At 54.4% G+C, this 27424-nt stretch overlaps 1 protein-coding gene and 1 pseudogene across 1 annotated transcript in view; one reads left to right on the top strand and one right to left on the bottom strand.

Annotated features, from left to right (window-relative positions):
- Nucleotides 1-327: 327 nt before the first annotated feature.
- CHST8 (carbohydrate sulfotransferase 8) overlaps nt 328-27424 on the bottom strand; it is a 68806-nt gene continuing 41709 nt past the window's right edge. The window contains exons 2-3 of the mRNA XM_012810532.2: nt 2288-2349; nt 328-1731 (exon numbers count right to left, since the gene is read on the bottom strand). Coding sequence (XP_012665986.1) covers nt 613-1731; nt 2288-2349 — 1181 coding nt within the window. The 3' untranslated portion in view covers nt 328-612. The remainder of the gene's footprint in view (nt 1732-2287; nt 2350-27424) is intronic.
- LOC111727985 lies at nt 23011-23098 on the top strand (annotated as a pseudogene).

Below are 27424 nucleotides of genomic sequence, written 5' to 3'. Positions count from 1 at the left end.
TTTGGGATGAATTTGCAGATACTAAGACCAGAGGGTCTGGCAGCCAGAAGAGCCCCTGCAGGCCCGAGTGGAGGAGTCTCTGGGCCCTCGGTCCCCTCCCACAGGGCGGCTCTGGCCCTGGGCTTCCCGGCAGCCTCACCTGCTGGAGCTGCTCAGGCTGTCCCAGGGAGGGCAGAAGACTCCAGAAAGGATGGGAGCCGGGACCCACAGGTTCCTTCCCCCCCACAGAGTAGACACTGCCACTCAGGAAACCATGTGCTTTATTTGTAACCTCCATCCAGGGGAACATCCCCTGGGTCATAGAAAAGCTGCAAACCATGTGGTTTGTACAAGGCAATAGCTAAGGGACCGCAGGAAATCCCTTCCCGCTGGGGCCTCGTCCTCGGGCCTCAGCCTTCCCTGGTCACCGGAACTCCTGGCTGAGCTCCTGGGGGTCAGTCTGCATCTCCATCAGCCAAGGAGGAGAAAGTGGGAACACGACAAGGGCCAGGGTCCCCACCTAGGGCCTGGCGCATCCCACAGCCACCCCGGCACTACATCTCAGGTGGGGACACGGCCACATGGAGAGCCGGGAGCGCCCCGCACACCGGCCGCGCCAGCTGGTGCCGCCCTTCAGTACAGGTCTGCAAAGGGCTTGGAGTAGTTGAAGGTCAGGTAGTCCATGTAGTAGAAGTCGTAGGTGCGCTGCCGCTGCAGGGCCGAGAGCTGGGCGAAGTACTGGTGTGTGATCCTCGCCGTCGTCCGCGCCTCCTCGGAGTGCCGGTCCTTGAACCTGGGGAAGGTCAGGTTCCCGGGTGCGTGGATGAGGCTCAGGAAGAAGTTGGCATCGTCCTCCATGCTCTCGAACTTGCCCACAAAGTCGTAGTCGATGAGGCAGGGGCTGCAGAGCCGGCTGACGTGGTCCCAGTGGATGTCCATGCCCACCGGCCGGTGCACGTCCAGCAGGTACTGCACGAACTCAGGGAAGCGCACCCCGGAGCCTGTCCGCAGCGCCTCCCGAGAGGCGTTGACCCGGTACCGGGCCAGGATGGCCTTGCCGAAGACCGGGTGGTAGTAGCTGTTGGGGTGCTCGAACTTGTCGCGGAAGGCGGACACCAGCCTCTCGAAGGGCTCGCGGACAAAGAGCATCTTGGTGTAGGTGCTGAGCCGGTGCAGGATGCCCTGGCGGTCGAAGGTGTCCAGGCGTCTGAGGGCGCTGCCATAGTGCACCGTGTTGTGCTGGATGTCGGCGGTGGACGACGCCAGCCCCGCCAGCACCATGAGCACCCGCTTCCAGTTGGAGCAGCCCGCCTTGGGCACCTCGCAGTATAGGACACGGTGGCGGTCCTCCACGAAGATGCGGGACACGTGGCGTGGCGTGACGGCCCGACGGCTGCTGCTCGCCCGGTACTTGGCACAGGCCTCCTGCATCACCCGCTTGCGCTCCCGCTGGCTCTGCTGCAGGCTGACCCAGCGGCCGTCCAGGGCCCGCGGGCCCGGCCGCGCAAAGGGCCGTCCAGGGCTCGCGGGCCCGGCCGAGCTGTTGGCTAGGGCCGCCGCTGGCATTTTCTTGATGAGCAGCCGGCGGCGGCGCTGCCGGAGCCGCAGATGGGACCCCCTCTTAAGATGGGGTTCATGCTGCTCAGGCACCAGCCGGTCGGGGCCTTTTGGGGTCCCGCTGGACAAGTCTTGGGTGACCCTCTCTATGGATACCTTCAAGTCACCATCCTGAGAACTGCCTTGTGGGAGGTCCTGTGGGCCAGAAGAGAAGTGGTTACTGGGATGGGACAGGTCAGGGGGCCACCGAGAGTCACCGAGGCCAAGCCCTCACTGGGCTGGGGTTCCTGCTCCCTCTGTGGCCTGGGTTTGTCCCGTGTGAGAGAGGCAGGCTGACTCTGCAGGTGTGACCCCTCTGAACCCTGGCCCAGCCCGCAAAGGCCTCCCTTCCCTCTGGGGGCCACGACCAGCCACAAATAGCGCAGGACCTGAGGCGCCAGTGTCATCTCGGCCACAAGATGGCGCAGTCTGCTCAGGAACCTGCGCTTGAGGACGGGCGGTGGGAGCCGGTGGCCTGAGGGAGGCAGGCTCGGATTTACTGCGTCTATTACCCGGGTCCAAAGCAGCCGTCTAACGGCAGAGGGAAATTCATGAACCCAAAGCCCTGGGCTTTGTTCCCAAGGCGCCTGGGAAAGACTGGACACATTTTTCTTTCCAAGAATGGATTCACTGTGAGCTCCAAATTTTCTTCCCTGCCCACCCCAACTCCCTCGGGCCGCCTGTTGAGATTTATCCCACTCTCAGAACTTACCTCGTGGGCCTGCTGCGGCCTGATGCTGAACTTTATTCCTGAAAAGCAAACAGAGGAGAGGACTGGATTAGGCGTGAAGTACCACGTGGCTCCCAGGGGCCTGTTATGGACTCTTGGCTGTGGATTCCCAGGCTGCAGGGAGCCTGGGGCCAGCTCTGGGCAAAGGCAGTTCTGGCCGTAGGGGTGGGGGTGGGGAGACGGCTCGTTCTTGGAGCTCCTCCATCCTCTGCCTCTCAGAAAATGGGGGTGTAGCAATGATGCTGCCCCACTGCTCCCAGCTGACACTCACTCCTCTGTATCACACCCCCTGATAGAGACTGCAAGGTCTGGGCAGGCAACCTGCCCAGGTGTGCCCAGGGGTCTCACGGGCTACCTGCCACCTCACCACACTAAGTTATAGGGAAAGGACCATTCAGAAAGCTCTACCCGTCTTCCACACCCTATCAGCCATGCCTTGGGTGCTCTGTACTCAAAAATAACACATTCACACACCTTTGCACACACAGACTGGGGGATGGCATTCCCTACCCTGGGCACTTGCCTTGTGATTTTGGCCTTCTAGCTGCCCATGTCTGGCTCACCATGGTCTCCAAAAGGCTGAGCCAGGTCGTGACTTTCCCATAAGCACTAACTGCCAACTCAGGGAAGCTGGGGATCAATGCACCATTGGCCAGGCTCCAGAGTGGCCCCCTCTGCCCACCAGGGCAGACGCTCACCTGGGCTGAGCCAAGGTCACCCAGGATTACAAGTTCTGGGCAGGCAAACCTTTGGCCCGAGGAGAGGATTCTGCTTCACACTCTATTTGGTCTGTTTTGGGAGAAGGACCTGTAAGAACATGGACAGTTCCCGCTGAGGGAATTTATTTAGAAGTCCGGGCATCCTTCCCCATTCCCTGCCCGGCCACTGAGGTGTCAGTGGCTCTTTCTCCTCCTATGCCAACTGGGTGGACATTTTTGCTCTGAGGCTTTGCCAAAAACAAGTCATCAGAACCAGCCAGCCCTTAGACAAGCAAAGCTAGAACCTCCAGCTGGCACATTGGGGCACTGCGTCCAACCACACTAGACCAAGTCCCAGCTGCTTCCTGGGGAAGGGGGTGGTACTAGTGGCCTTCCATATCTGTGTACTTGACAGAGATTCAGTGGCTGGAAGCCCAGATGGTGAGGGGACATAAGTCTTCCCTGACCCTGCAGATTTCTCTCTGGGGCCCATTTTTATAGGGTCAGCCAGTGCTGTGACCTGACAGTTCGAGGCTGTGCCTCCATAGTCTCCTTCATCCATTAGCAAGGGAGGAGGGGGACGCATGGTCACTCCTGGGCTGATAAGCCTCAATTCCCTGAGCTTGCTGGAACCTTCCTCAAGTCCCAAAAGAGGTAGAGACCAAGACAGAACTTGAACACACCAGCCCTTTTGTGCACTCCTCCCTCTGGGCTGAGAACAAAGGTTCATCCTTTCCTGAGCAAAGGGCAGAGCGTCCCCACCTTCCTGGGTATTCTCAAGCTTATGTGTGTGTGCACAGGTGGAGGAGCTCTGAAACAGGCCTCTAGACTCCTCCTTGAAGGCTGAGGGGAGCTGTGCATAGCGCCGGCTGCATCCCTCCATATATATCTCCTGTTGGTTTCATTTCTCTCGCACACCTCCGAATCCAGTAATCTCCCCTGTGGTACGGGGTGTGGACAGTGGATGGTGGGCTTGAGAGGAGCCTTTTAGAATCAAGCCCCTCGCAGAGCCCCCTCTCGGTCCTGGGCCTACTTACTTCCCTCTTTGTAGCCACCCCCTCCTCGTCCTCACCCGTCTGCACCACGGCCACCTCATTTCCCTCTGGCTTGTAGGGGATTCTCTCCCTCTGCCAACGATGACAGATCCCTTCACCAGAAGGGACCCGCCGGACCACTCGGTTCCCCTCTGCATGGCCCGGTCTCCTTAATTATTTTCTTCTGGCGATGGCAGCTGGCTCTGCTAAATCACCTCTCCTCCTCAGTCTCAGATACAGGAATTTACTCTGCTTGTCACTCCTGTCAACTCGTCAAGGTGTGATGGTGCTTATTTATATCCCTTTTCTGGAGCAAATGAGTCGTGCCAGCTTCGACCCAGAGCCGGGCTGAGGGGCCACTTCCAGAAAGCACCTGTTGGACAGTGAGGTCGGAAGAGCATGTGCTCGTGGGGGAGGCTGCAGTCCCTGAGGCTGTGACCTCGCAGTGGCACTGCTCCCACACACTGGGCAGGCGGTGGGCTGTGGGTCTACAGACTGGACAGAGGGGGCTCTGACTCTTGGACTCTAGACTCTGAGCCTAAAGTAGTCCCCCAGGTCGGCCTGTCTAAGGCCGGCCAGGCTAGAGCCCTTGGACTACAAGAAAAGTTGCTGCTGGACAGGGCTTGGCCAGCCTGGCTGGGATCGCCCCCTTTGAAGGAAAAACTGTTTTGTGGACAGTAAGAGATCCAGTAATGGATCACAGCAGCACATCTTATGTGGAGCCTGTGGGCTTGGTGCAGGCTGTATGTTCCTGACCCTTAATCTCAGGCAGCTTATTGGACACAGAATAACCCCAACCCCATGAGGCCATTTTTGAATAAAGAGAGGTAATGAAGGACAAATAAAGGGCTGTCCCCCTTGCCAAGAGTCCAGTATCCCTACTTTGTCCATGGAGACAGCTCCCCTTCCTTGCACTGCTTGGATAATGCCAGAAACAAAGTCCATCCCAGAGGTGGGCAAGGGAAAGTGGGGACCCTTGGGTCTCCTGGGGCTGGGGTCTGCTCATCCCCGGGTGGGCTGCACTTCAGGACCCTGGGCAGCCATAGGGAGGGGCAACTAAGGGCCCAGGAGGAAGTCCCCCCCAGTCCCTAGCACCAGTGCTATGGCCAGGCTTATGGGGGGTTGGGGGCTTTGGCCTCAGTATAACCACCATCAGGCACTCCCAGGCTCCTCAGTAAATGGTTCATCTAGATAAAATCAGTGACCTTGCTTAGCAACATGAGTCTCAGCGCCCAGCCTCCTCTCCCACCCAATGCTACCGTGCTGCCAAGCACACCTCCCCACCCCCACAACAGGAGACTCCAAGGCCAGCCACTCACATTCTGTTTCAGTATCTGAGTTACCCGTCCCCTCCCCTCCTCTCCACGTTGCGTTAACAGTCTGTAAGACAGCTCCATCCCCCCGCACAGTAAGAAATAAACAACCACTTTCTCTTTCTGGACAGATGACATTCGCAGAGAGGCTGAAACACATGTGCTACGATAAGCGTGAGCATCGGGGAGAGGGAACGAGGCGTGAGTTATTGGGACTGCCAGACACGCTCTGCGGTGTGAACTCTTCATTGGCTGAAGGTTTTCTTCTTGGCATTTGGCTGAAAAGCTTTCTGGTTACTGACAAAGGCTGATGAGAGTGTGCAAGGCCAGTTTCATAGTAATCAGGCTGTGTGGCCTGGGGAGGGGCCAGTGTGTGGGCAGTTCACTCCTCTCCAGAGGCACAGGAGAGAGACTGGCCAGCTGTCACTGATGCCCAGGACCCACTTGGGGTAGCGATTTGGGACAGCCTTTCCATCAGGCCCTTAATTTAATTTATCTATTTGAGACAGCATCTCATTACGTCACCGTCGGTAGAGTGCCATGGCATTATAAGTCACAGCAACCTCAAACTTTTGGGCTTAGGCGATTCTCTTGCCTCAGCCTCCCAAGTAGCTGGGACTACAGGGGCCTGCCACAATGCCCAGTTGTTTTTTGTTGTAGTTATCATTGTTGTTTGGCAGGCTCAAACTTGCCAGCCTTGGTGCATGTGGCTGGTGCCGTAACCACTGTGCTATGGGCGCCAAGCTGGTCAGGCCCTTTAGACAGGCCACATGGACGTGGGTAGGGGTGTAACTGCCTCATGAGTCCCTGACCTTCTCAGCTCCAGGTCACTCATGCCTAGGAAGGTGACAGCTTATCTGGCTGCTACAGTCCCAGCCCTGGCCCTGATGGGCACAGGTGAGAGGGTCCTGTCACTCTGAACACTGCAGCTGGGGGAGACAGTGCTACCCTGAAAGAGTCAAATCCAGAGGGACAGGCACTGGAGAACTATGGGGGCCAGGAGAGGCCATGGGGTGTGTGCCAGTCCCAAGTGCCTGTCTTGTGTGGAGTTTGACTTGTGGTCCTTAGAGCTCTCGGGTTTCCTGATGGAGTTGTGTCCTTGGCCACCTTTGTACCTGCTGGGCCTTCGTGGTGGCTGAGCCGTGTGGTCATCCCACATCCATCAGTGATATATACTCACTTACGCTGCCCAGCTGGCCAGGGAGCTCCAAGGGTGTGGCCCCGACTGCATCTTTTTTTTTTTTCCTTTTGAGACTGAGTCTCACTCTGGCACCCCGACTAGAGTGCCATGGCATTACTGCTCATAGCAACTTTAAGTTCTTGGGCTCAAGCAATCTTCTTGCCTGTGGACTCCCTACAGAGGCATCAGGTGGGGTCAAGCACTGCTGTCCCAAGCAGCAGAAGGATGCAGGTTCCGCCTCCCAGTCAGAAAGAGGCAGACCTAATGTGTGCACGAGAAGGGCCTCCAGTTACAGCCCTACACGCCAGTCAGTGCCAAGCCACAGGTGGCCTGCCTCAGTGCAGTGCTGGTGGGGGAGAAGGCGGCCAGGTGAGTGAGCTGCCCACTGGGGCCAGCGGAGAAAACCCCGAGGGAACTGCCAGGCTCCGTCCCAAGGGAAGTAGGGGAGGTTTCTGAATTAGGACATGTTCAAGAGAAATAGAACCAACAGGAGATATATATGGAGGGGTGGGTAGGGGGAGAGGCAGAGGAGAGATGAGAGAGAGAGGAGAGAGAGATTTATTTTAAGGGGTTGGCTCTCACAATTATGGGGGCCGGCAATCTAAAATCTGCCCGGGGAAGGACTGATGTTGCAGTCTGAGCTGGAAGGCTGTCTCTGAGCACAATGCCCTCTTCTTGGGGGAAACTTGGTCTTTTCATTAAAGCCTTGAACTGATTGGATGAGGCCCACCCACCCTCTCAATGTCTTCATGACAACATCTAGACTGTTGTTTGGCTGGACAGCTGGACACCATCGCCCGGCCAAGTTGATACATACGATTCACCATCACGGGAGGTACATTCGTTTCCTGTGGCTGCCACAACAAAGTCTCCCAAACTGGGCATCTTAAAGAACAAAAAGGTGCCCGCTCACAGCTTTGAGGTGGCTGTCTGCAATGAAGGTGTCAGCAGGGCCAGGCTCCCTCTGAGGCCTCTCGGAAGGACCCTTCCTTGCCTCGTCCAGCTTCTGGCAGCCCCAGGCATCACTGGGCTTGAAAGAAGGGGAATCCAGTCTCTGCCTCTGTGTTCACCAGCTACTTGCATGTTTGCCTGTTCTTACAAAGACCCCTGTTGTCCTGAGGGAGCGCTCACTCTTCCTCATCTTAATTTGAGTCCATCTGGAAAGACTCTTTAAGGTCTCAGTTACAGGTACATAGACTTTTGATGTCAGTATTACTTTTTTCCCCCGAGGGTACACAATGCAAACCAGAATAGGGGTGAATATGATTTCAGGGGGCTTTAGGAGTGTCCTGAAGGCAGGTTCGGGACAGCCTAAGGGAGGTGAAAACTGGTTCACCTTCTGGGTTGCCTCTCCTGATGAGTAGAGAAGGACCACATTAGGTCTTGATGGTCTTGTGTCAGCCTGGCACAGTGCCCCGCACACAGGAGCTCAATAAATGCTTGTGGAAAGGCTGAGAGCTGGCCTCGGAGGTGGGAATGGGTGTGGGCCTTCACCTTGTAGAATTCCAGCCCATGTCAAGGTGGCAATAGATACACACAGGAGTGGCCCCAGCCCGGAGATCTGTCCAGCTCCAGGCCCAGCTGGGTGGCCCTGAAGTGCAGCTCCCACCAGACATGGAGCCTTCAGAGCTGTGAGGGAACACATTTTTGCTCTGGGACTGGGATACATCTCCTCTGGTTCTCCTTCTACCAGCTCAGGCTCTGCCCTTGTGAGGTGTCCGCTGGCCCCCTGGGTGAAGGACAAACTGCCCCCCCAGGGCCTCTGCCTCACTGCGAACTGCTACCACCATCTGGGGTAGGTTGTTAATATGCAGATGAGATGCAAAACGGAAGTTTTAACACACTCAGCAATTAGAAGGCAGCCTGGACTCAAGGCACAGAATTCAGAGGAAAGCCTGAAATTCTCACTGTGTGTACAAGAGGATTCAACTTATTAAATTCCTGGCTGGGTCCCCAGGGGGTAGCCTGGAACCCAGCCTCTGTTGCAGCCACACTCACTCCTGCAGTCGCAGAGCCCAGGACAGGCAGATGGGGATCCAGGTATTGGGGCTGCCCCAGACATAGGTGCCAGCTGCTCCGGGGCCCTGAAGGTGGCTCTGTGGCCAGAGTGTGGCCTGAGGCAAGGTGGTGGTCAGACACTTCTGGGCAAGGCAGCATGAGGCCCCTGCAGCCCCCTCCCCCCTCCCCCCTCGGGCTCCAGGGTGCACGTCTTCCTCTGCTTGGATACAACTGAATTGGTCATAGTGGGGTCATACGGGGATCCCTGACCTTTGGCTCAGACCAGAGAAGGGGCTAACTCCCCCTCACCTGGGGAGTCCCCTCTGAGCGACAGCCTTTAATGAGGGGTCAGCATAGCAACAAAGGAGAAGAAAGAGAGAAAGTATATGTGCACCGCTGTGTGACCTTGGACAAAGTCCTCGACCTTGCTGAGGTTGTTTCATCTGTAAAAAGCTAAAAATATGCATCTTGCAAGTCCACAAATGAGGCACAGCCCTGGGCACGGTGAGAGGCTGCTGGCTGGAAGCTGTCAGCTCCTGGCCGCCCCTTACTTGGTTTTCTTTGTAGCAGCTGAGTTTCCCAGAGCTCAGCTCCAGCACCCAGCGCGGGACTCTGAGACACTCTGCCAGGGTGGGGAGCGGGGATCTTCCTGTTTTGGGCAGATGCGCACCTGACGGCTCTGACCGCTGCTTGTTTTGTTTAATGATTCTGTTCCCTAGCCTCCGTGATTAGGAACCAGGATTCACCGCCCCGTAGCTCCCTGTCAGCTCAGCCTCGGCTGTGAATTCCCTCGGAGCTGTCAGAGTCAAGCATCACGGGGCTGCCTGTCAGTCAACCAGCCAGCCGGTTAGCCGGTCTGGTCTTCGAACCCACCAGCTGTCCCCCCTCCCTCTGCCTCCACTCCTGTGTCCATCAGTCTGCGGGGGAGGGGACCCCTGAGTGCCCCACTCTTGTGCCCCCCCCCGTCTGTGGGGGGGGGAGTCCTCACTTCTTGCTTCACAGAGTTCCTCTGTTAGAGCCTGCAGTGACTCCCCCAGTGTTCAGTGGGTGTGTGTGGCCCCAGCACCCGCATGCACTCACCGCATTGCGTCCTTCATTGGGGGAATGCATGTTGCATGGGGCGGATTTGGATGTTTTATGATCTGTTACACCACGCATGTGGGGGGCTGCATCACAGCTCACATCTGTGTGGCCCGGGTCATGCTTCCGGCTGTGCGTGGTGTGATGTGGCGTGCCCGGGTGGGGAGTGTGTGTATTCACGTCCCTGTGTGGTTTCTGGGAGTCTGCCGCACATGGTTTAGAGCAGGCCATACCTTTTCCCTCCTTCAGGAGCTGGTGAATGGTGCTGCAGATGAGAAGGATCACATTTGGTGGCACGAGTTGGTACCCTCAGGGTGGCCTGGGCATTCCCCAGTTCTGTTTCCTGTAGGACGCTGGCAGTGAGATCACTCAGCCGCCTCTACCCGGCAGCACACAACGGCAGAGCCGTCTCACTGTCCAGTGCTGTTTGTCCTTCCACTCAACACTGACTGAGCACCTGTAGGAGCCAGGCAGTGTCTGAGGCACCAGTGATAGAGCCCCAGCCAGGGCTGGGTGCGTCAGTCACGGCCCTGCCTTCATGGAGCTTACAGTCTAAACCGGAACTGAAGTCTGGATGGCAATTCCATGTGTGACGGCCATAATCAGGACTATGCAGGCAGTGTGTCACAGGTGTCAGCAGCCCAGGGCACCAGCTGACATCTCCCAAAGGTGATGAGGGCATTTCTGGTCTCAGAGCTCCGTGGTCCTGCATATGAGAGTGAGGCTTGTGGGATGACGGGTGTCAAGACCACTGGGGCTGGCAGGCCAGGGACAAGGGCCCTTACAGCCCTATGTCCCGAGGCCCAGGTGAGCTTAAAAGGGCTGGAAGCTGTGGAATTATTTTGAATGTAAGTACCTTCAGGATGAAGAAGCAAAGATAGAGCAGAGAAGTTGGTCAGGGGATGACAGTCCAGGCTGGTGACACCTGAGCTGAGCTGATCGTGAGAGAAAGCGGAGAATGCCGAGGATACTCCAGGAGAGACATCAGCACGGTGTGTCCTGGGAAAAGGCTAACAACAGGTTCTCCGGGGAGTGGGATGGATGGGGGGGGGAGCCTGATTTGTAGTGTTTTCTGATTTCCATGGTCTGATGACTCCTGCATGGCAGCAAATTTGAAGCTCCTAGTGTGACCGTGCAGTTGAGCCCTCCTGGGGCTCCAGCTTAATGCCACAGAAGTAGGACCCCCTGGAGACTAGCTGGGTACAGAGGGAAACTCTGGTTTCTGGTCTGAGCAGCGGGCGAATGTGGGGGCTGTTTCCTACCAAGGAGGGTGGTTCCCATTCAGCCTCCCAGGTGCAGATGTCCCAAGGGCAGCTGGAGGAGAGGGACTAGTGATGACAGGTGGCTGGGCAGAGCAGTGAGCACACATTTTTTTTTGCCCGTCTATTAATCAAAGATGGACAAGAGCTTTGCCTCCTGACCTTAGAGATTGTTTCAACATCCTTCCCAGCAGCCAGGGTGTACACCGAGGCTCTGGGGTGGGGGTATGAGTAGGGCCTGGCTTGCCTGTCTGAGTGCCAGGGACGCCTGTTCACCACCACAGCTCTCCTGGGCGGGGGAAAGCAAGGGACCAGTACTTCTCAGAGGGGAGGCAGGGTGGAGGTGGCCCCAGCCCCATTCTTCCTCTGGCCCTGGAGGAGCCTTGCAGCCTCGTGGCACCGTGCCTGGGGGTCTCACTGCATGGAAGTCAACGACCTCTCTAATTTGGCTGACAGGGTGCCTAGTGACCACTCTCCCATCAGCTCTGCAGGACACAGCCTAATTTGTTCTAAATAATGGTGAATCCTGCTGTGGGGGTATCAGGAAATAGAAGTGAGTCAGACTAAAGCCTGAGGCTGGGGCGGCTCCATGCAGAGGCTGCTCCTTTGCCTGGAAAAGTGACCACCCCACCCACCAGCCAGCCCTGACACAGGCGCCCAGGGACAAACATGGACAGTGCAGTCCTTGTTCACTGGAGTGGAGTCGGGCCACAGGGGGCAGCCAGTGGGGCAGCCTCATTACTAGAGTGGTCTGACTGCAAGATAATGATCAGCCCAGCTCCAGCGGCCTGGGGGGCGGGGGGGGGGGTGTGGTTCCGGCTGCAGCATCAATTACTGAGCTGGCCTGGGGCAGTCAGACCCACACAGCTGTTGCCTGCCATACCCTGAAGAGCCACAGAAGTGAGTGTCCTGGCTGGTGCTCCTTTGAAGTGCCCCCCACTGCAGGCTGCTCTGCTCCCCCCACCCCCAGGCGCTACAGGCCCCCTGTGGAGACTGGGCTTCTGCAAACTAGGCTAATAAAGGCTGCTGGGGGTGAGGCCGGGGCTCAGGAAGGGATGCTCTTGATCTTTGGAAGAGCTTCCCAGATGGCTGTGCACTGGGGGTCAGTGCTGTCCAGTGATCGTACCCCACGGAGTCCCTGAGTCTAGGTGGTGGCCCAACTCGAGCACCGTGGATGGGCAGCTGCAGCTCCAGACACGGCCCCCTGCCCCCCGCCCCCTATGTCCAGTGTCTTCTCCAGCATCTCAGGGAACACCCAGGAGCAGGTACATTTGAGGGGTCATGCAGTGTGCCCCCAAACAGAACAGAGCCTCTGGCAGCTCAAAGGCAAGGCCAGGGGCTGCCTGCAGTGCTGGCCGGTGGTGCTGGCAGCAGCCCAGCTATTCCCTGCGGAGGGTGGGGATGGCTGAAGTCTGCATTTGAGAGTAGAGGTAAATCTCCCAGGGCAGGGCCTTGACCTCAAAATCAGGTTCAGCCAAGGGTGAGGGTAAGAGCTGTTCAGGATGCCTCCGGCCTGAGGAATAGACCAGCTTCTCTAAGGAGTGAGACTCCCTGAATACTGACGTCAGTCCTGGGCTCAGCGGTGGCTGGCTGTGGGGACACCACCTGCCCTGCACACCTAGCTGAGGGCCCACTTCTGTTCCCTCTGCCCAGCTTGGCCCACACCCCATAGGCAGCAGAACCCACAGGGCCATGTGGACGCAGGGCAACCACAGGCCATCAAGGGGGCACAGACAGCCTGTCCTCTTTTTTTTTTTTTTGAGACAGAGTCTCACTATGTCACCCTTGGTAGAGTGCCGTGGCATCACAGCTCACAGTAACCTCAAACACTTGGGTTTAAGTGATTCTCTTTGCTTCACTCAGCCTCCCAAGTAGGACTTCTGGCACCCACTACAATGCCTGGCTATATTTGGTGGCAGTTGTCATTGTTGTTTAGCTGGCCGAGGCTGGGCTCGAACCTGCCAGCCTCTCTGTATGTGGCTGGCACCATAACTACTGTGTTACAGGTGCTGAGCTGACAGCCTGTCCTCCCATCACCCATCACAGCCGTGCCACATCACACTCTCACATCTAGACCACAGGCCTCTGCACCTCACTGCCTGCACAGCCTCCATGCTGGGGCCCTGACTGCAGGGCTGAGGACAGTGGGGGTGCGAAGGGGCCCCGAGGTCTACATGTTCTGCGTCATTCTGGAGGCAACTGAGAAGACTGAGACCCCAAAGGAAGTGGGAACACGGATTAGGATCATTACGTTGCCGTGCAGGTGAGTAGTGGTGAGGCCTGGACTTAGGTGGGAGGACTGGGGGTGGGCGGTAGGCGAAGGTAGATTTTTGTAGACCCACCAGGCAGGAGGGTTTGGTGAGTCGGGGGTGTGAGAGGTGAGGTTGAAGAATGCCTGGGAGAAGCCCCCCTGAGACACTGCCTGGACTCTGCGCTGAAGGGAGGCCTGGGGCATGGAAGGGCCCAGACCCGCCCGGGTTACCCAGAGCCAGAGGCAGACATGAGTAGCACCTGTGGGGAGAAGCGCTCAGCTGGAAACAACGCCCATTAGCCTGCTCTGGGCCATGCACCTCAGTCCAGGAGGCAGCACAGGAACAACCACACCACCCAGTCCTGCATCCTTGAAACGTGTCTGCACCTCTGCTCGGTGCCACCCTTGTTAACTCTAAGAACTAGAAATATCCAGAATTTTCAAAATTGTCATGTGTGCTTAAAATCTGCCAAAATATCTGAAGGCCAAGAAGATCCTGTCCCACCCCCATCTTCTCCCTTCTTCCGCATTTTGGGGGCGTCTCCCTCTCTGTGAGAGACACCGTTCGCAGGGAATTTGATGCCAGGGTTTGCCTGGGTGGGGGTAGAGGGCTGCCGAGTTCCTGGGAGACACCACTCGAAGTCCCAGAATCTCCTTTCCAGGCTGGGCAGGTCCCTTCTTAGTTGGCACATTTGTAGCAAGGCCCTGGAAATTTGTCACGATGGGCTTTGCAAATGGAACGGGCTCCTGTGTGTAACGGCTGTGCATCTGGTGGCTGGGGTGACCGTAAAGGGAAGAAGATGTCCTGAGCTGCTTTCCTGCTTCCTTTGAAGTCCAGCTAGCGTGGCTGCTCTCAGGACAAAGAGAGCCAACTGCAGGCACAGAGGACCCCTCCCCACCCCTGCTGCTATGTGCATTTCCAGAACGGGCAGGCTTTACAGGTGTGAAGGGTGCTATTTCAGGAAACAAAAGCAGCCTGGCTTGTGCCTTCAGCCTTTCACACCTATGAGTGGTGGTGGTGAAAAGCTGCCCACAGGCGTGGGGAGGGGGAATCTTCTCTAGAATTAATGATTCGCTAGTTGGTGAGAGCTGCTTGGCCCACCGCAGCATCTTCTGCAGGATTAAACGTCACTCCTTCTAATGACTTGATTTATGTCTGGAGGTTTACACCTCCAAACAAAATATTGTGATGACGGCAATAAATCACGCTGGGGATGCTTACGACGGTGGCGACTGCCGTGTTTTCTGTTTGTCTGGGAGTTCATTATGACTGAGGGGCCGTGTCACAGTGGGAGCAGGGCGGGGTGAGCACAGGGCTGGCGGTGTCAGGTGCCGGTGTCAGGTGCCGGGGAGCATCTGCAGGGTGGTGGAAGGCTTCAAATACCTGAGGGTTTTTTTTTTTTTGAGAATCTGTGGTTGGCCACGGCAGGGATTTGGGAAATCTGGAAATCAGTAGGAAGGGACCAACCCAAGCTCCAAGGGAGGTGTGTCAGTGGTGGGAGTCTTGAGAATGTCATTTTCGGCTTTCAGCTCCTGCCTTGCTGCCTCCGTGAGTGAGAGACCCGAGGAGGGCCAGGTTAGGAGCCCTCCAGGGCTGAGCTCTGGGGAAGAGTGATGACCAGGCCACAGACAGGTACCCCCTGGGCCTGCACACCTCACTCAGATGATGGGGAGAAAGTGACCCCTGCCTGCCAAGACCTTGGCCTGCACAGCAAGACCTCAGAGAAACTGAATTCAGCATCAAGGTTTGCTTCCGAAATGGTAGAAAGCCGCGGCCCTGCCTGGCCAGCTGTGTCCTTAGCTGGTCTTGTCAGAAACATTGTCACCTTTGTCCCCAACAGCGACTGGAGACAGCAAGCAGGGTGAGCAAACACTCGAGGGGCTGCCCCACAGAGCACCTGGGACAGTTTCTGCTAGCTCAGCTCTTAGCTTGTTTAACTGGGAGGTGTAGACGTGGCATGAAAGTGGGGAGCAGCTCCTGTGCTGCATGGGGGTGTCCTCCCTGTCAGATGTGATGGGCCACCCATGAGGGGCAGGTGCGCCTGGGCCCTATTGATGGCAGGTGGGATGGTGGGGGGAGGGTGCAGAGGACAGCAGGTGGGCGGGGGATAGATGGTGGATGGATAATGGGTAAAAGGTGGGTGGAAAAGGAGTGGGGGTGGTTAGTGGGAAGGTGATGGACAGCTGGGGGTATCTGACCGCAGGGACAGATTTGAGATGAAGGCCTAGCAAAAGCTGGGGCTGAGGCTCGGCGCCTATAGCTCAACCGGCTAAGGCGCCAGCCACGTACACCTAGGGTGGCGGGTTTGAATCCCCAGCCCGGACCCGCCAAACAACAATGACGGCTGCAACCAAAAAATAGCCGGGCGTTGTGGCGAGCACCTGTGGTCCCAGCTACTTGGGAGGCGGAGGCAGGAGACTGGCTTGAGCCCAGGAGTTGGAGGTTGCTGTGAGCTATAATGCCACGGCACTCTACCCAGGGGGACAGCTTGAGGCTCCTGTCTCAAAAAAAAAAAAAAAAAGCTGGGGCTGACTGTGTGCACAGCTGGGATGGAGACAGGCCGGGGCAGAGATAGAGAAGCTGTAGTCCAGTCCACTGGCTGAAGGTGCAGCCTCCTGCTGGGTCTTCCCGGTGGGCAAGAGTGACAGGAAACTTGGGCCTCTCTGACCTTCTCTGGCGTCCCTGACACTCAGGGTGGCAGCACAAGTGACAGAGGTGGCAGCTCCAAAGTAAAGGCAGTCAAGGCCCCGCTCACCCCTCCCCCAAGCCTCGGTGAACACCCTGGCTGCCGGGAAGGATGGAGAAAACAATCTCCAAGGTCAGGAGACAAAGCTCTTGTCCATCTTTGATTAACAGAAGGGCAAAAAAAAAAAAATGTTGTTTGTTTTATAAAGTCTGGAAGATTTTGATAATGAAACCTTTAGAACATATAATTCTGAACCCTTTCTAATTCCAGGCAGATAAGGAATAATAGTAACGTATTTCAACTTCAGAAGCAAAAAATAACCTTTTATCACCTAATTTAACAATGTTACTGGGGAAATATGTTAGGAGAATGTAAAATGCTATTTAAATGATAAAATATGCTATCTGGTATAGCAAGGATTTTAATTGCCACAATCAGAGTCTAAACACTTCCATGCCAGCCCTGACAGACACCACTAATGACACGGTGTCCGTAACGAGGAGTGGCAGAAAGGGTCAGCCTCAACCATTGAATCTCCCCAGGGAACCGCCAAGAAAACGACAGCTGTCTGGGCTCTGTGGCACTCATCAACAGAGTTGGCTTGTGAAGTAAGAGCCGGTTCAGATATTAATATTAATCGGCCAACACATAAATATTAATCAGTTAATATATATTTCCCATGACAATAAGAGATAAAGGAATCTTATTATGTTGCGGATCAGGGAACGGGAATGTCTAAGTGGATTTCTTCGGGACGCACAGCATAAAGAAGGCCTAAGCCTCTTAGGCTTGTCATCTCCGCGGAGAACGCAGCCAGGGCTCCCGCGTGGGCAAAGCAGCCAGCAGGAAAGCCCTACGGGAGCGAAGTTGCTCACCCCCAGCCAGTGGGGTGGGTTTGGTGGCACAGTGGCTGGCATAGGCAGCTCCCAGGTTCCTTCCTCTCAGGGCTCAGGTGGCCACTGCAGCAAATCTCACCCCAAGTCCTGGGCAAGCAGGGTGCAGTGTTGGCAGGCTCAGAAGGGCCAGGCAGGAGCCCCTCACTGCCCAGGAAGGGAACACACACTGACTGCCCCCGCCCAGCCCCTCCTGGCCCCAATGGTGCTGGGGACCTTTGATTCTGCAATTATTCATTTGGAGAATAATTGGGGGAAGGTGACTCTGGTGTGTGCCAGGCTCTGTGCTGAAGAACAAGGGTGATTTTTTTTTTTTTTCTGGAGACACAGTCTGACTCTGTCCCCCTGGGTAGAGTGCTGTGGCATCATAGTTAACAGCCACCCAAACTCTCAGGCTCAAGTGATCTTCTTGGCTCAGCCTCCTGAGTACCTGGCCCTATAGGTGCCCATCACAACGCCCGGATATGTTTAGAGACAGGGCCTTGCTCTTGCTTAGCTGGTCTCAAACTCCTGAGCTCAAGCAATCCTCCTGCCTTGGCCTCCCAGAGTGCTGGGATTACAGGGGTGAGCCACAGGCCTGGCCCACAAGAATGAATTAAGAAGTGGTCCCACTAGGCTGGGTGAGGTCTCTCATACCTATAATCCTAGCACTCTGGGAGGCCAAGGAGGGAGGATCGCTTGAGTCCTGGAGTTCCAGACCAGCCTAAGCAAGAGTGAGACCCTGTTTCTAAACATATCCGGCACTATGGTGGGCACCTGTAGTCCTAGCTACTTGGGAGGCTGAGCCAAGAGGATTACTTGAGCCCAAGAGTTTGATTATGATGCCAAAACACTCTTCCCAGGGTGACAAAGTGAGACCCTTTCTCAAAAAAAAAAAAGGTCCTGCTGTCCTGGGGCTGTAACAAGGTTATGTTCTACTCTGCTGGTGAGACAGGAGGGCAGACTCTCGGAGAGGTTGAGCACCTCACACTGTCCACACTGCCGCCCAGGTGAGCGGCAGAGCCAGTGTGCCAATTAATGTGTATCTGAACTGGTTCTTACTTCACAAGAGACTCTGTGCCCTTGTTCTAAACATTGTCCATCAGTGTCTGAGGACACCAGGCCGGCCAGCTCAGGGATTGAGTGTACACGGGGGTCACAGGAGTTCACACATTACTGTTAGGCAGGTGTCGGGCAGTCAGGGTGGGCTCCTGGTCTCGGGCTGCCCACACCGGGGTCCTTGGGATGGCCCAGCCTGCGCGGTGCTGGCCGGGGAGGCTCGTAGGTGGAGCCCACCCAGGTGCAGGCTCACATGCAGACGGCTTCCACAGGCAAAAGCGCATCTGAGCACAATTAACATTTTAAGCACTAATTATTTTACTTGGGTGTCTAAGTCTGAGGATCCTTCAATTTCAACTTAATTGGAGAAAAATGGTCAGCAGTTATTGAACAGCAGGAGGGGAGCTCTGTGCTTCCTGACTCTGAGCCAACCGTGAATCATCCTACTTGTGGGTCCCCATTGCGGCAGCCGGGCAGCCAGGCCAGGCCAGGCAAGGGTGTGGTGGTCAGGCCCTGGGCGCCCTGCCCCACCACCCCTGACATCTATCTGCTGGGAAGGCTGTTTGGCCAAGTTAATTACTTGCCTTTTTATCTTTTCCATTTCCTGCGACAGCATGTTGCAGGAAAACCAAGCGTAGAGGAAATGGGATTCATTATTAAGAGGGAGCTTGTAGGTTCCCCATCACACCCCCTCGCACTGGATAACAATCTGAGCTCGAAATGAAATCCTCGGGTTCTCCCCCAGCGTGGAGGGGGAGGGTTGGCAGGGGGTGCACTTGCCGGCTGCTGAGGGTCACAGGTGCTGTCACCTGGCTAACCCCAGGGCCCACCTTGGCCTCCCCCCTCCCTTCGGTGTGGGCAGCTGGCGCCTGGGGCCTCATGGGAGAACCATGGGGGTTTGTGGCGGGAGGGGGGGTGAGTAGGGGTTCGCACTTGAGGAAAACCAAACAGAATGTTTTATTTTGCTTTGCCTATTTTTTTCCTTTGGTCCCCTATGGGCAACCAATTAAGAGAATCAATAGTTCTGGACCCCAGGTGGGAAAGTGGGCCACAGGGGCCTAGCTGCTGGGGAGGACTGTGCCTGGCTGTCTCCTCTGGCAGACTTCAGGGATGGGGTTGGGGGGTTGCAGAGATGCTGGCCCAAGACCACGGGGAGGTGCTAACTCTGGTGGGCTCTCCTCCAGGATGGCCCTCAGCTCCAGGAGGAGAATGAACAGGAAACTGAGTCTGTCCCAGTGCTGGCCTTGACTGGTGGCCCTGCAGCCCCTGCTGAGGACACCTAGTTCTGAGCAAGTGGAGGGACTGAACTCAAATGACAGGCCCCTGCCCAGCACACACCCTCCCAACCTCACTGACCCAGCTCGAGTAACCCTGCCACAACCTCAGTGGCCCCTGTAACTTCAGGCTGTTACCACCCTCTTCAGGCCACCCTCCTTTCATGGGTTCCAGAGCTCCTTGCCACTCCTCCTCAGTGAAGGTCCCTCCCTTCTCAGGGTCCTTCTGGACCTGGGCCCTCTGGCCTGTGTTTTGTCCCCAGCCATGCCAGCTTCCTGGATTGGTCCTAGCCAGGGCTCCTGGCTTCCTAGAGGAAAGCAGGCTGGCAGGACTTAGGTGATTCAGCGTGTGAACAGGTGAAGGGCAGGATTGTTTCCGGTCCCAGGTGGTGTGGATCAGACAGTGGGAACAGCCTGGCTTTGGGAGGGGGAAGGGCAGCATTCCCAGGTCCTTGTTGGGAGGGAGCATGGGACAAGGACCCTCCTGCCGCTCCCGAGGGACAAGGACTTCTCCATCCACAGGGTCACCTTCTTCCCCCACCAGAATTCATTGGGAGCATGAATTCTGTAGTCACACCCAGTGGACAAGTGGTGGGGGGCAAGAGACTTGCCAAGCTGCCTCCACAAAAAGTCATGCCCCTGTGTGCCACTAAAAACAATCTCAAGGCCTGGCATGGTAGCTCAGGCCTGTAATCCCAGCACTCTGGGAAGCCGAGGTGGGTAGATCACTTGAGCTCAGGAGTTCAAGACCAGCTGGAGCAAGAGCGAGACCCCTGTCTCTACTAAAAATAGAAAAATTAGCTGGGCACCTATAGTCCTGCCTACTTGGGAAGCTGAGGCAAGAGGATTGCTTGATTCCAGGAGTTTGGGGTTGCTGTGAGCTATGATGCCACAGCACTCTACCCAGGTGATAGAGTGAGAGTCCCAAAAATAAAAACAAAACACCCCCAGAAAACCTCTCAAAGCTTAAAAGTCTTCCTTAGAATTATTTTTGTTCATGAAACATTTCATTCATACAAAAAAAAGTATATAACACACAATGCAGGCATTATAAAGAACAGGAGAACAACAGACACCCTGGTATTCACCACCCAGTTTAAGAAGCAGAACTCACCCAAGCTAATCTCACCCACGAAGCTAATCTCACCCAAGCTCCCTCTTGAATGTTTCCCTCCCATTCTTGCCGGGGAAGACTGCTACACAGAATTCTGTGTTCATCATTCCCTTTCCTTCTTAATTTTTTGGGGTTTTTTTGGTATTGGCATATGTTTACGCCCCTAAGCAATTTATTGTTTATTTTCACATGGTAGCTTAGAATCGGATGCAGCAGGAATATTTACACCACAGAAATTGGCAGTTGCTACAGATCAGGGCTTCATGTTCTGTTCCCCTAGAGAATGAATGGCTTTCCCAGCATGTGAATGGTTGTAGACCTTTGTATACCTTTGGGGAAGGTGTTACCTTCTAGGAGGGGGGCTCCTGTCCCCTGGGGTTGAATCTCTGACTGAGGGTGCAGCTGTGAGCTATTAGCAGACCACACAGCCCCGCAGCCGAAGTGGATCTGAGTGGGGCACCTATAGCCCCACTAGAAGTCCAGACTAAGTGACCCCACAAATCTGCCCCTTTATTTGTTTTTTATTCTTGTGGCTCCTAATATTTACAGGCTGTTCCCTGGAGTCAAACACATGCTTACTAGAGCTCTTCCCAACCCGAAATTATTTATGACTTGGCATTCAAGGTGGAAAAGCAATTTTCTCAAAACGTCTGATGTCATGATATATGGTCCATTTGACACGCTCGTGCCCAAACCCACGGCTCCGCAGGTCTGTTCCCCTGTCACCATCATCCTGAATTAAAAAGGAGAACTTGTGTTGCTTGGCAGGGTGCTAGCTCAAGGAACAGCCAGAGGAAATGCCTAGGGAATCTCATGGAAAAATAAATGCCTGGGAAGAAATAACAAAATGTACCAGTTATTTGGCCAGAACACGGTTCCCCAGGGGTGTTTTGTTAAGTGATGCTGGGGTGACGTGACATCCAGCCTCCTGGTTGACAGGGAGCCTGATCTGCCACCTCAGGGCTGCCTGGCTGTCACTAAAGAAGGCAGTGCCTGTGTCCAGGTATGATGTGACAGTAAACTCAACAAACGCGTCCAACAGGTGAAGGGATGAACGGACCACGGTGCGTATACATGGTGGAATATTCCTTCTCCGTAAGGAGAAATACAAGACGATACAGACGAATGTCACAAACGTTACCCTCAGCAAAATCAGCTGGACACAAAGGAGTACATACTGTCAGATCTCAGACAGATACAATTCCAGGACAGGGCAGGCCAATCCCTGGTGATGGAATCAGGTCAGTGGTCGCCTGGGGGTCGCGGGTGGGGAAGTCGAGCAGGGGTGTGGAGGAATGTTCCGGGGTGAAGGGAGATGTTTCGTATTTTGACTGGGGCGATGGTATATATTAGTCAAAACTCATTTGCAATGCACATGTTTTCTTGTTTGTAAATTGCACCTCGATTAAACTGATTGAGAAATTACGCGAACATACTTTAGCACTCTGAAGTGTCATGTTAAAAAAAAAACACACTTCGGTTTTGCAGAGATCTCGCTTGTGTAATAGAAACCAAATGGCAATGCTTGGAAGAGAAAGGTTTTTATAAAACTGAAAAAGGAAAGTTAATTAAAGAACACCAGATACAATTAATTTTCAATGATCTTCCAATAAGCAAGGTCATTTGGAAAAACTATCGCCCCATCCACTCCTTGTCCCATGTGGGATGGAGGAGGATGGAGGGGCTGGTGAGCAGGGGCTGGGAGTTAGAGGTGAAGGCTGTAGGGAGGCTGGGATCAGGGCAGCTCAGGGCAGCTCATGGCTGCGTCCCTCCGGAGAGGGCTGTTGGCTGGAGAAAGTCCCCTCCCCTGAGGTCGTACCTCTTTCCCGAGGCTGCCTTTATCCAGTCGCCAGTTGGTGCGTGGTAAAACCACCCAGCCATCTTGCCTCAATCCAGGACGACTCTGCAGGGCCTTGCCTTCCTGGCCCTGGAGCTCCATGTGGAACTGGATGACTAAATCGCACCTCAGCTGTGCCCTGGACCCTCTCCTCCTTTCTTCCTTCCCTGCATGTGCTAATTCAAAGGCGCCCTGCCCCCTCCTGCAGTGCGCTTCCCACACAGCCTGGAGTCTGCTTCCCTGGGATCTGACAGCCAGTGCAGGAGCCAAGAGAAGATGTTAGGGTGGAATCACCTGCTGACCAGACACCCAGCAGGACCCCAGTGTAGGAGGCACCTGTGAGAAATACCAGGAGAACTTAGCTGGGGCTCCTCCTCTGGCTCTGCTTCTGGCTGGGAGGATGTGTGATCAGTGCTTCCCCACTGAGGTTGCTGCTGAGACTGCTGCTGAGATGCTCGCTCCTACTAATACTGACTGTGCCGTCTAAGGTGTTTCAGCACCTGAGACCTGAACGAGACCTACCGCAAGTAAGCTGGCACTGCGGCCAGCGTCCAGACAGCTGAGGGGGCCAGAGCCGGAGACCTAGTGTCCCGGCTCCTAAGATGCCCTGGGTTGGGGCTGGAGACATGGCGTTGCAGGCCCCAACACTCCAGAACTGGTGGCAGGAAGACAGCCCCTGCCAAGTGGCCAGAGGTGCTGATGCAGCTGTTAAAATGTGTCCTGGTGGTGGAGGTGTGCTCAGAACAAGGCTCCTCTGTTAATAACACACCCTATAGGGGCCGGGTGCAGTGACTTGCACCTGTTATCCCAGCACTCTGGGAGGCCAAGGTGGGTGGATCGCCTGAGCTCAGGAGTTCAAGAGCAGCTTGAGCAAGAGTGAGCCCCGTCTCTAATGAAAATAGAAAAACTAACCAGGCATCATGGTGGTCACATGCATTCCCAGCCACTAGGGAGGCTGAGATAAGAGGCTCGCTTGAGCCCAAGAGTTTAAGGTTGCTATGAATTATGACACTATAGCACTCAACCATAGAGTGACTGAGTGAGACTCTGTCTCAAAAAAAAAAAGCAGGAATCTTGGGCCATTGTAACAAGGCACACAAAATTTGGAACCTCCCTATGAACAATTTCCCTACATGTGAAGAAGAAAAAACTTACAAAATGTATGCAGAGGTGCATGGGTGATCACTGTATAATCCCTTCAACTGGACTGTATGTTTGAAAAATTGCCTAATAAAATGTTGGAAATTAAAAAACAAGTGTACTGGTGGTGAGCCAGGATGGTGTACCAGTGGAAGGAAATGGGACACAAAAATGTATTTGAAAGTTGAAGAATATGGGGCAAATAGTAATTTGGGGATGAACAAATCGCCTGGCAACTATCTCTTTGGTAGCCTATAAAGAGACTGTCATCTTCTGAGCAAGGGGACAGGTCCTAAGACTTAATGACGAGAGCAGCAGAGCTACAGAAGGTGAATCTTTAGCAATGGCAGGTGCATGTCCGAGAGGAAAGGGGACCCTGAGAAGTGAGATGGGGACTTGCAGGTTGACGCATGTGGGAATCTTGAATGCTCAGATTTTCCTGAACCCTCTGGGCTGCAGACGCATAACACCCTCTTCAGTATAGGCGAGTGGCCCTCTGGTAACTGAAGACACTTCAGGCATCTTTGCCTGCACCTCCTTTCCATTAGACCAATAACTACAGAAAAAAACCCAACAGAACCCAGCTGGGGAAGTGCTGGGGCAGAGAAGGAGCCGGGCGAGTATGCCCAGCACTGGACGCTGAGGCTGGGCGAGCAGGCAGAACACCAGGTTGGACGAAGAGGAACCCGAAGGGGGCTCATTCTCCTGGGATGCAGGATTTGACAGCACAGCAAGGACCCCAGAGGGCCTGGGATGGTTCTCAGGAACACGGAAGAGGCAATGACCCACAGTAAATAAAGCAGCGATGACACACTGCTGTCACCGACGGTGCAGACGGACACAGGGGATGCGGCTACAGTGGACACACAGGATAGGCTGGAAAACCTTCCACTCCTGATGCTTTGTGGGAGGGCCCAGAGGACACCCCGCTTTCTAAAGCTACACGGAACATGCCAGTGAGAGATGCTCTCTGGTGCCTCCTCTCCTCCACAGGGCAGGTTGGAGTGTAGGTAAGGCCAGTATAGCCCTGGACTCCCCCAGATCGATAGAATCATAAAATAAGAGAAACCGCAGGGTGGTGCTTAGCCATTGTCACCGAAGTGTGCACACTTAACCTGGTGGGCAGTGGCGTCAGCGTGGCAGTTAAGAGGGGCTGACCTGCAGAGAGCAGGACGTGGTAACCCAGTAGGATAATCAATATCTACATTAGAATATATATATATTCTATTCCATATATAGAGAATATATATCAACCAGGAGGCTGAGGGTGGCTGACCCAGTAACAGTCACAATATTCTGTCCAGTTTTCAGATCCAGAACTCAATGACCAAAGGACAGATAGGGTCCCCGAGAAGAAGAGCGTCTGACATCATGACAAGTACACGTAGTAGTTTCCTGTTTCCCCCAAAGTGACCTACAGTAATTACGGGGATAGGTGTACGCTCGGGGAAGGAAACACGCAAACACTTCTGGATTTTTGTTAAAGTTGACATCTCCACTTGGCCGCTGGGAACCTGAAGCATCACTGAAGCACCCCTGGTATTACGAGGGCACGCAGGGTACCAGGAGGTGATGAAAGGCCCAAGTCTGGTTCATGCCGGGTTCAAGGCTCCTGCCTGGTGACCATTTCTCCCCAGGCCCTGGAGGTATAATCAGCATGGATATATAAATACATGACCTTTGGCAAAACCCCCATGTCCCTGACCTGTGGGGACCATCACAGTAGGGAAAGTCTAGTAGAAACCCTCAAAAGTGACCCTCTCCCCTGAGTTCAGATATTAAATCAAAAGCAGCATTGCTTCCTGGAGTATGGCAGAGATTAGCGCCATTCTTTTTTTATCCATAGGACTCTGCTTGATAAGGGCCCTTTTAAAAGATCTAAAGTGGCTTGTTTTGGTCGTGGCTCAATGCCTGTAATCCTCGCACTCTGGGAGGCGGAAGCAGGCCGATTGCTTGAGCTCAGGAGTTGGAGGCCAGCCTGAGCAAGAGTGAGACCCTGTCTTTACTAAAAATACAAAAACTAGCAGGTAGTCTGGCAGGAACCTGTAGTCCCAGCTACTGGGGAGGCTAAGACAGGAGAATTGCTTGAGCCTAAGGGTTTGAGGTAGTTGTGAGCTATGATGCCACAACACTCAACCTGGTGCACAGAGTGAGACTCTCTCTCAATCAATCAATCACCTAAAGAACACGGGGACAGATATCACCACCTAGCCAGTGTGGAATTCACCAGTCTAGTCCCATAAAAGGCAAATGTATTCTAGCAGAATATTGCAAACTCTTATTGCATTGTAGCCGGAGCTGCAACCACTCCGTTGGGTGTGGTATCTTTGCTAAAGAAGATTACATGGCCTCAGATATGTGGTGTGGGGCCACTGGTCTGACAAATAATAAGTTGTTTTCCATCCCTGTCAAAACAGTATCAGAAACAATTCACATTGATTTGGGATGAATGGAAGACATTTATATTTTGCTCCAAAGTTATTTTAACTCTTCTCTGTCATAATATATTCCCAGTAAGCTTTCTGCACACAATCTCTGCCCCAGAGTCTGCTTTCCCAGGGAATCCACCTGCAACTGGCTGGAACGAAATACAGGTTTGTGGTCACAAGTCAACCTGGGTCAGGGGCTGGCAAGACTGAGGTTATCGGCAGAGTTGATTCAGGGAGGATCATCTGGGGCTCAAGAGTATGATTGAAAGCTAGAGCCCAGACTTTTGGGGTCTAAGCTAGACTAAGAAGCAGAGAAACTGGCAATTAGGTGACCAAACCCAGGCTGAGGGCTGGCACAGATCTCTCTGATCCTGTGGTAGCAGCTCAGCTGACTGGGAGGTTGTTTTCAGGACCATGGACAGCCCCCGAATGTTATCCACGCCCAACCACCTGACCCCACTAAATTCTCTGGGCTAGGAGACACCTCAAAATGTAAGATGTGAAGCCTGTCGACATCCTGGACAACACAGATGAGGTCCTGGCCGTCCACATGATTAAATGAAACAGCCACAGCTGGGTCTCAACACCACCGACAGGTTCTCCTAACAATGAGAAGCCAAGAATTGTGCATGTACGTGATGCCAGTTACGGGGGCTCATATAGAAAATAAATGACTTATCTCTAGAGAGGTTCATTCTTTAGCGGGGAAGGGAGGTAGGTGGGCACGTAATGGACTGTAAGGGTCTCTGAACCTCTTGAAATAGTAAGTCAAGTGTGTGTGCACGTGTGAGAGAGAGAGAGATGGGGAAAGGGGGGAGAGAGAGAGACCCCCCAAACATTAATACCCACTCCTCTTGACCTTTGGCTGAAAGTCACTGTTGTGTTTTAATCACAGGGTCTGAGTGTATACCTTACCCTGCCAGTCTGGGTCTGTTTCAGAGGGATTCTCCTCTCCCAAGGGATAGTGTTTCTATTAATTCTCTAAAATGACCTAGTCCATCGAATGTCTTTGTCCCAGACCCAGTTTCTCATGGCAGATGGCCACACAGACTGAAAGGCCCCTGGGAGACAAGGAAGGTCCCCTCAGCCCAGCAGGTGCCCAGGCTGTGAACTCAGTCTGGCATGGGATTTTCATGGTCCAACCCTACAAACAGATGCCCACAGCCTTGTGAAAGGCCCGTGGAGGTCACTAGAGAGGTGCCCTCACCCTCAGGGGGTGGGAATTTCCACCAAGGGATCCCACAACCCACAGGCGAGATACTTCTGGAAGGAGCTGCAGGACGTTTGCTTCTGTTTGAGTTTCTCCACTCAGGGCTCCTACAGCTCAGTGGATGGTTCCAACACAGGCTCATATTTATAATTCTGAGATGAGTTACAGGCATCTATGAAAAACTGACTTAGGGGCTCAGTGCCTGGGGCACCAGCCACATATACCAGAGCTGGCAGGTTTGAACCCAGCCTGGGCCTGCCAAACAACAATGACAACTGCAACAAAAAAATAGCCAAGCATTATGGCGGGTGCCTGTAGTTCCAGCTACTTGGGAGGCTGAGGCAAGATAATTGCTTAAGCCCAAGAGTTGGAGGTGGCTATGAGCCATGATGCCATAGCTCTCTACTGAGGGTGACAGCTAGAGACTCTGTCTCAAAATAAACAAACACATAAATAAATAAAAACCGATTTAGGGTTGGGTGTGGTGGCTCACGCCTGTAATCCCAGTACTTGGGAGGCTGAGGCAGGTGGAGTGACTGAGCTCACCAGTTCAAGAGCAAGAGCGAGACCCCGTCTCTAAAAATAGCCAGGCATTGTGGCGGGCGCCTGTAGTCCCAGCTACTTGGGAGGCTGAGGCAAGAGAATATTTAAGCCCCAGAGTTTGAGGTTGCTGTGAGCTGTGAT

The sequence above is a fragment of the Otolemur garnettii genome, unplaced genomic scaffold, assembly GCF_000181295.1.
Source record: "Otolemur garnettii isolate 467f Iridium unplaced genomic scaffold, OtoGar3 scaffold00135, whole genome shotgun sequence".
NCBI lineage: Eukaryota > Metazoa > Chordata > Mammalia > Primates > Galagidae > Otolemur > Otolemur garnettii.
This window is presented reverse-complemented; position numbering and strand designations above follow the sequence as displayed.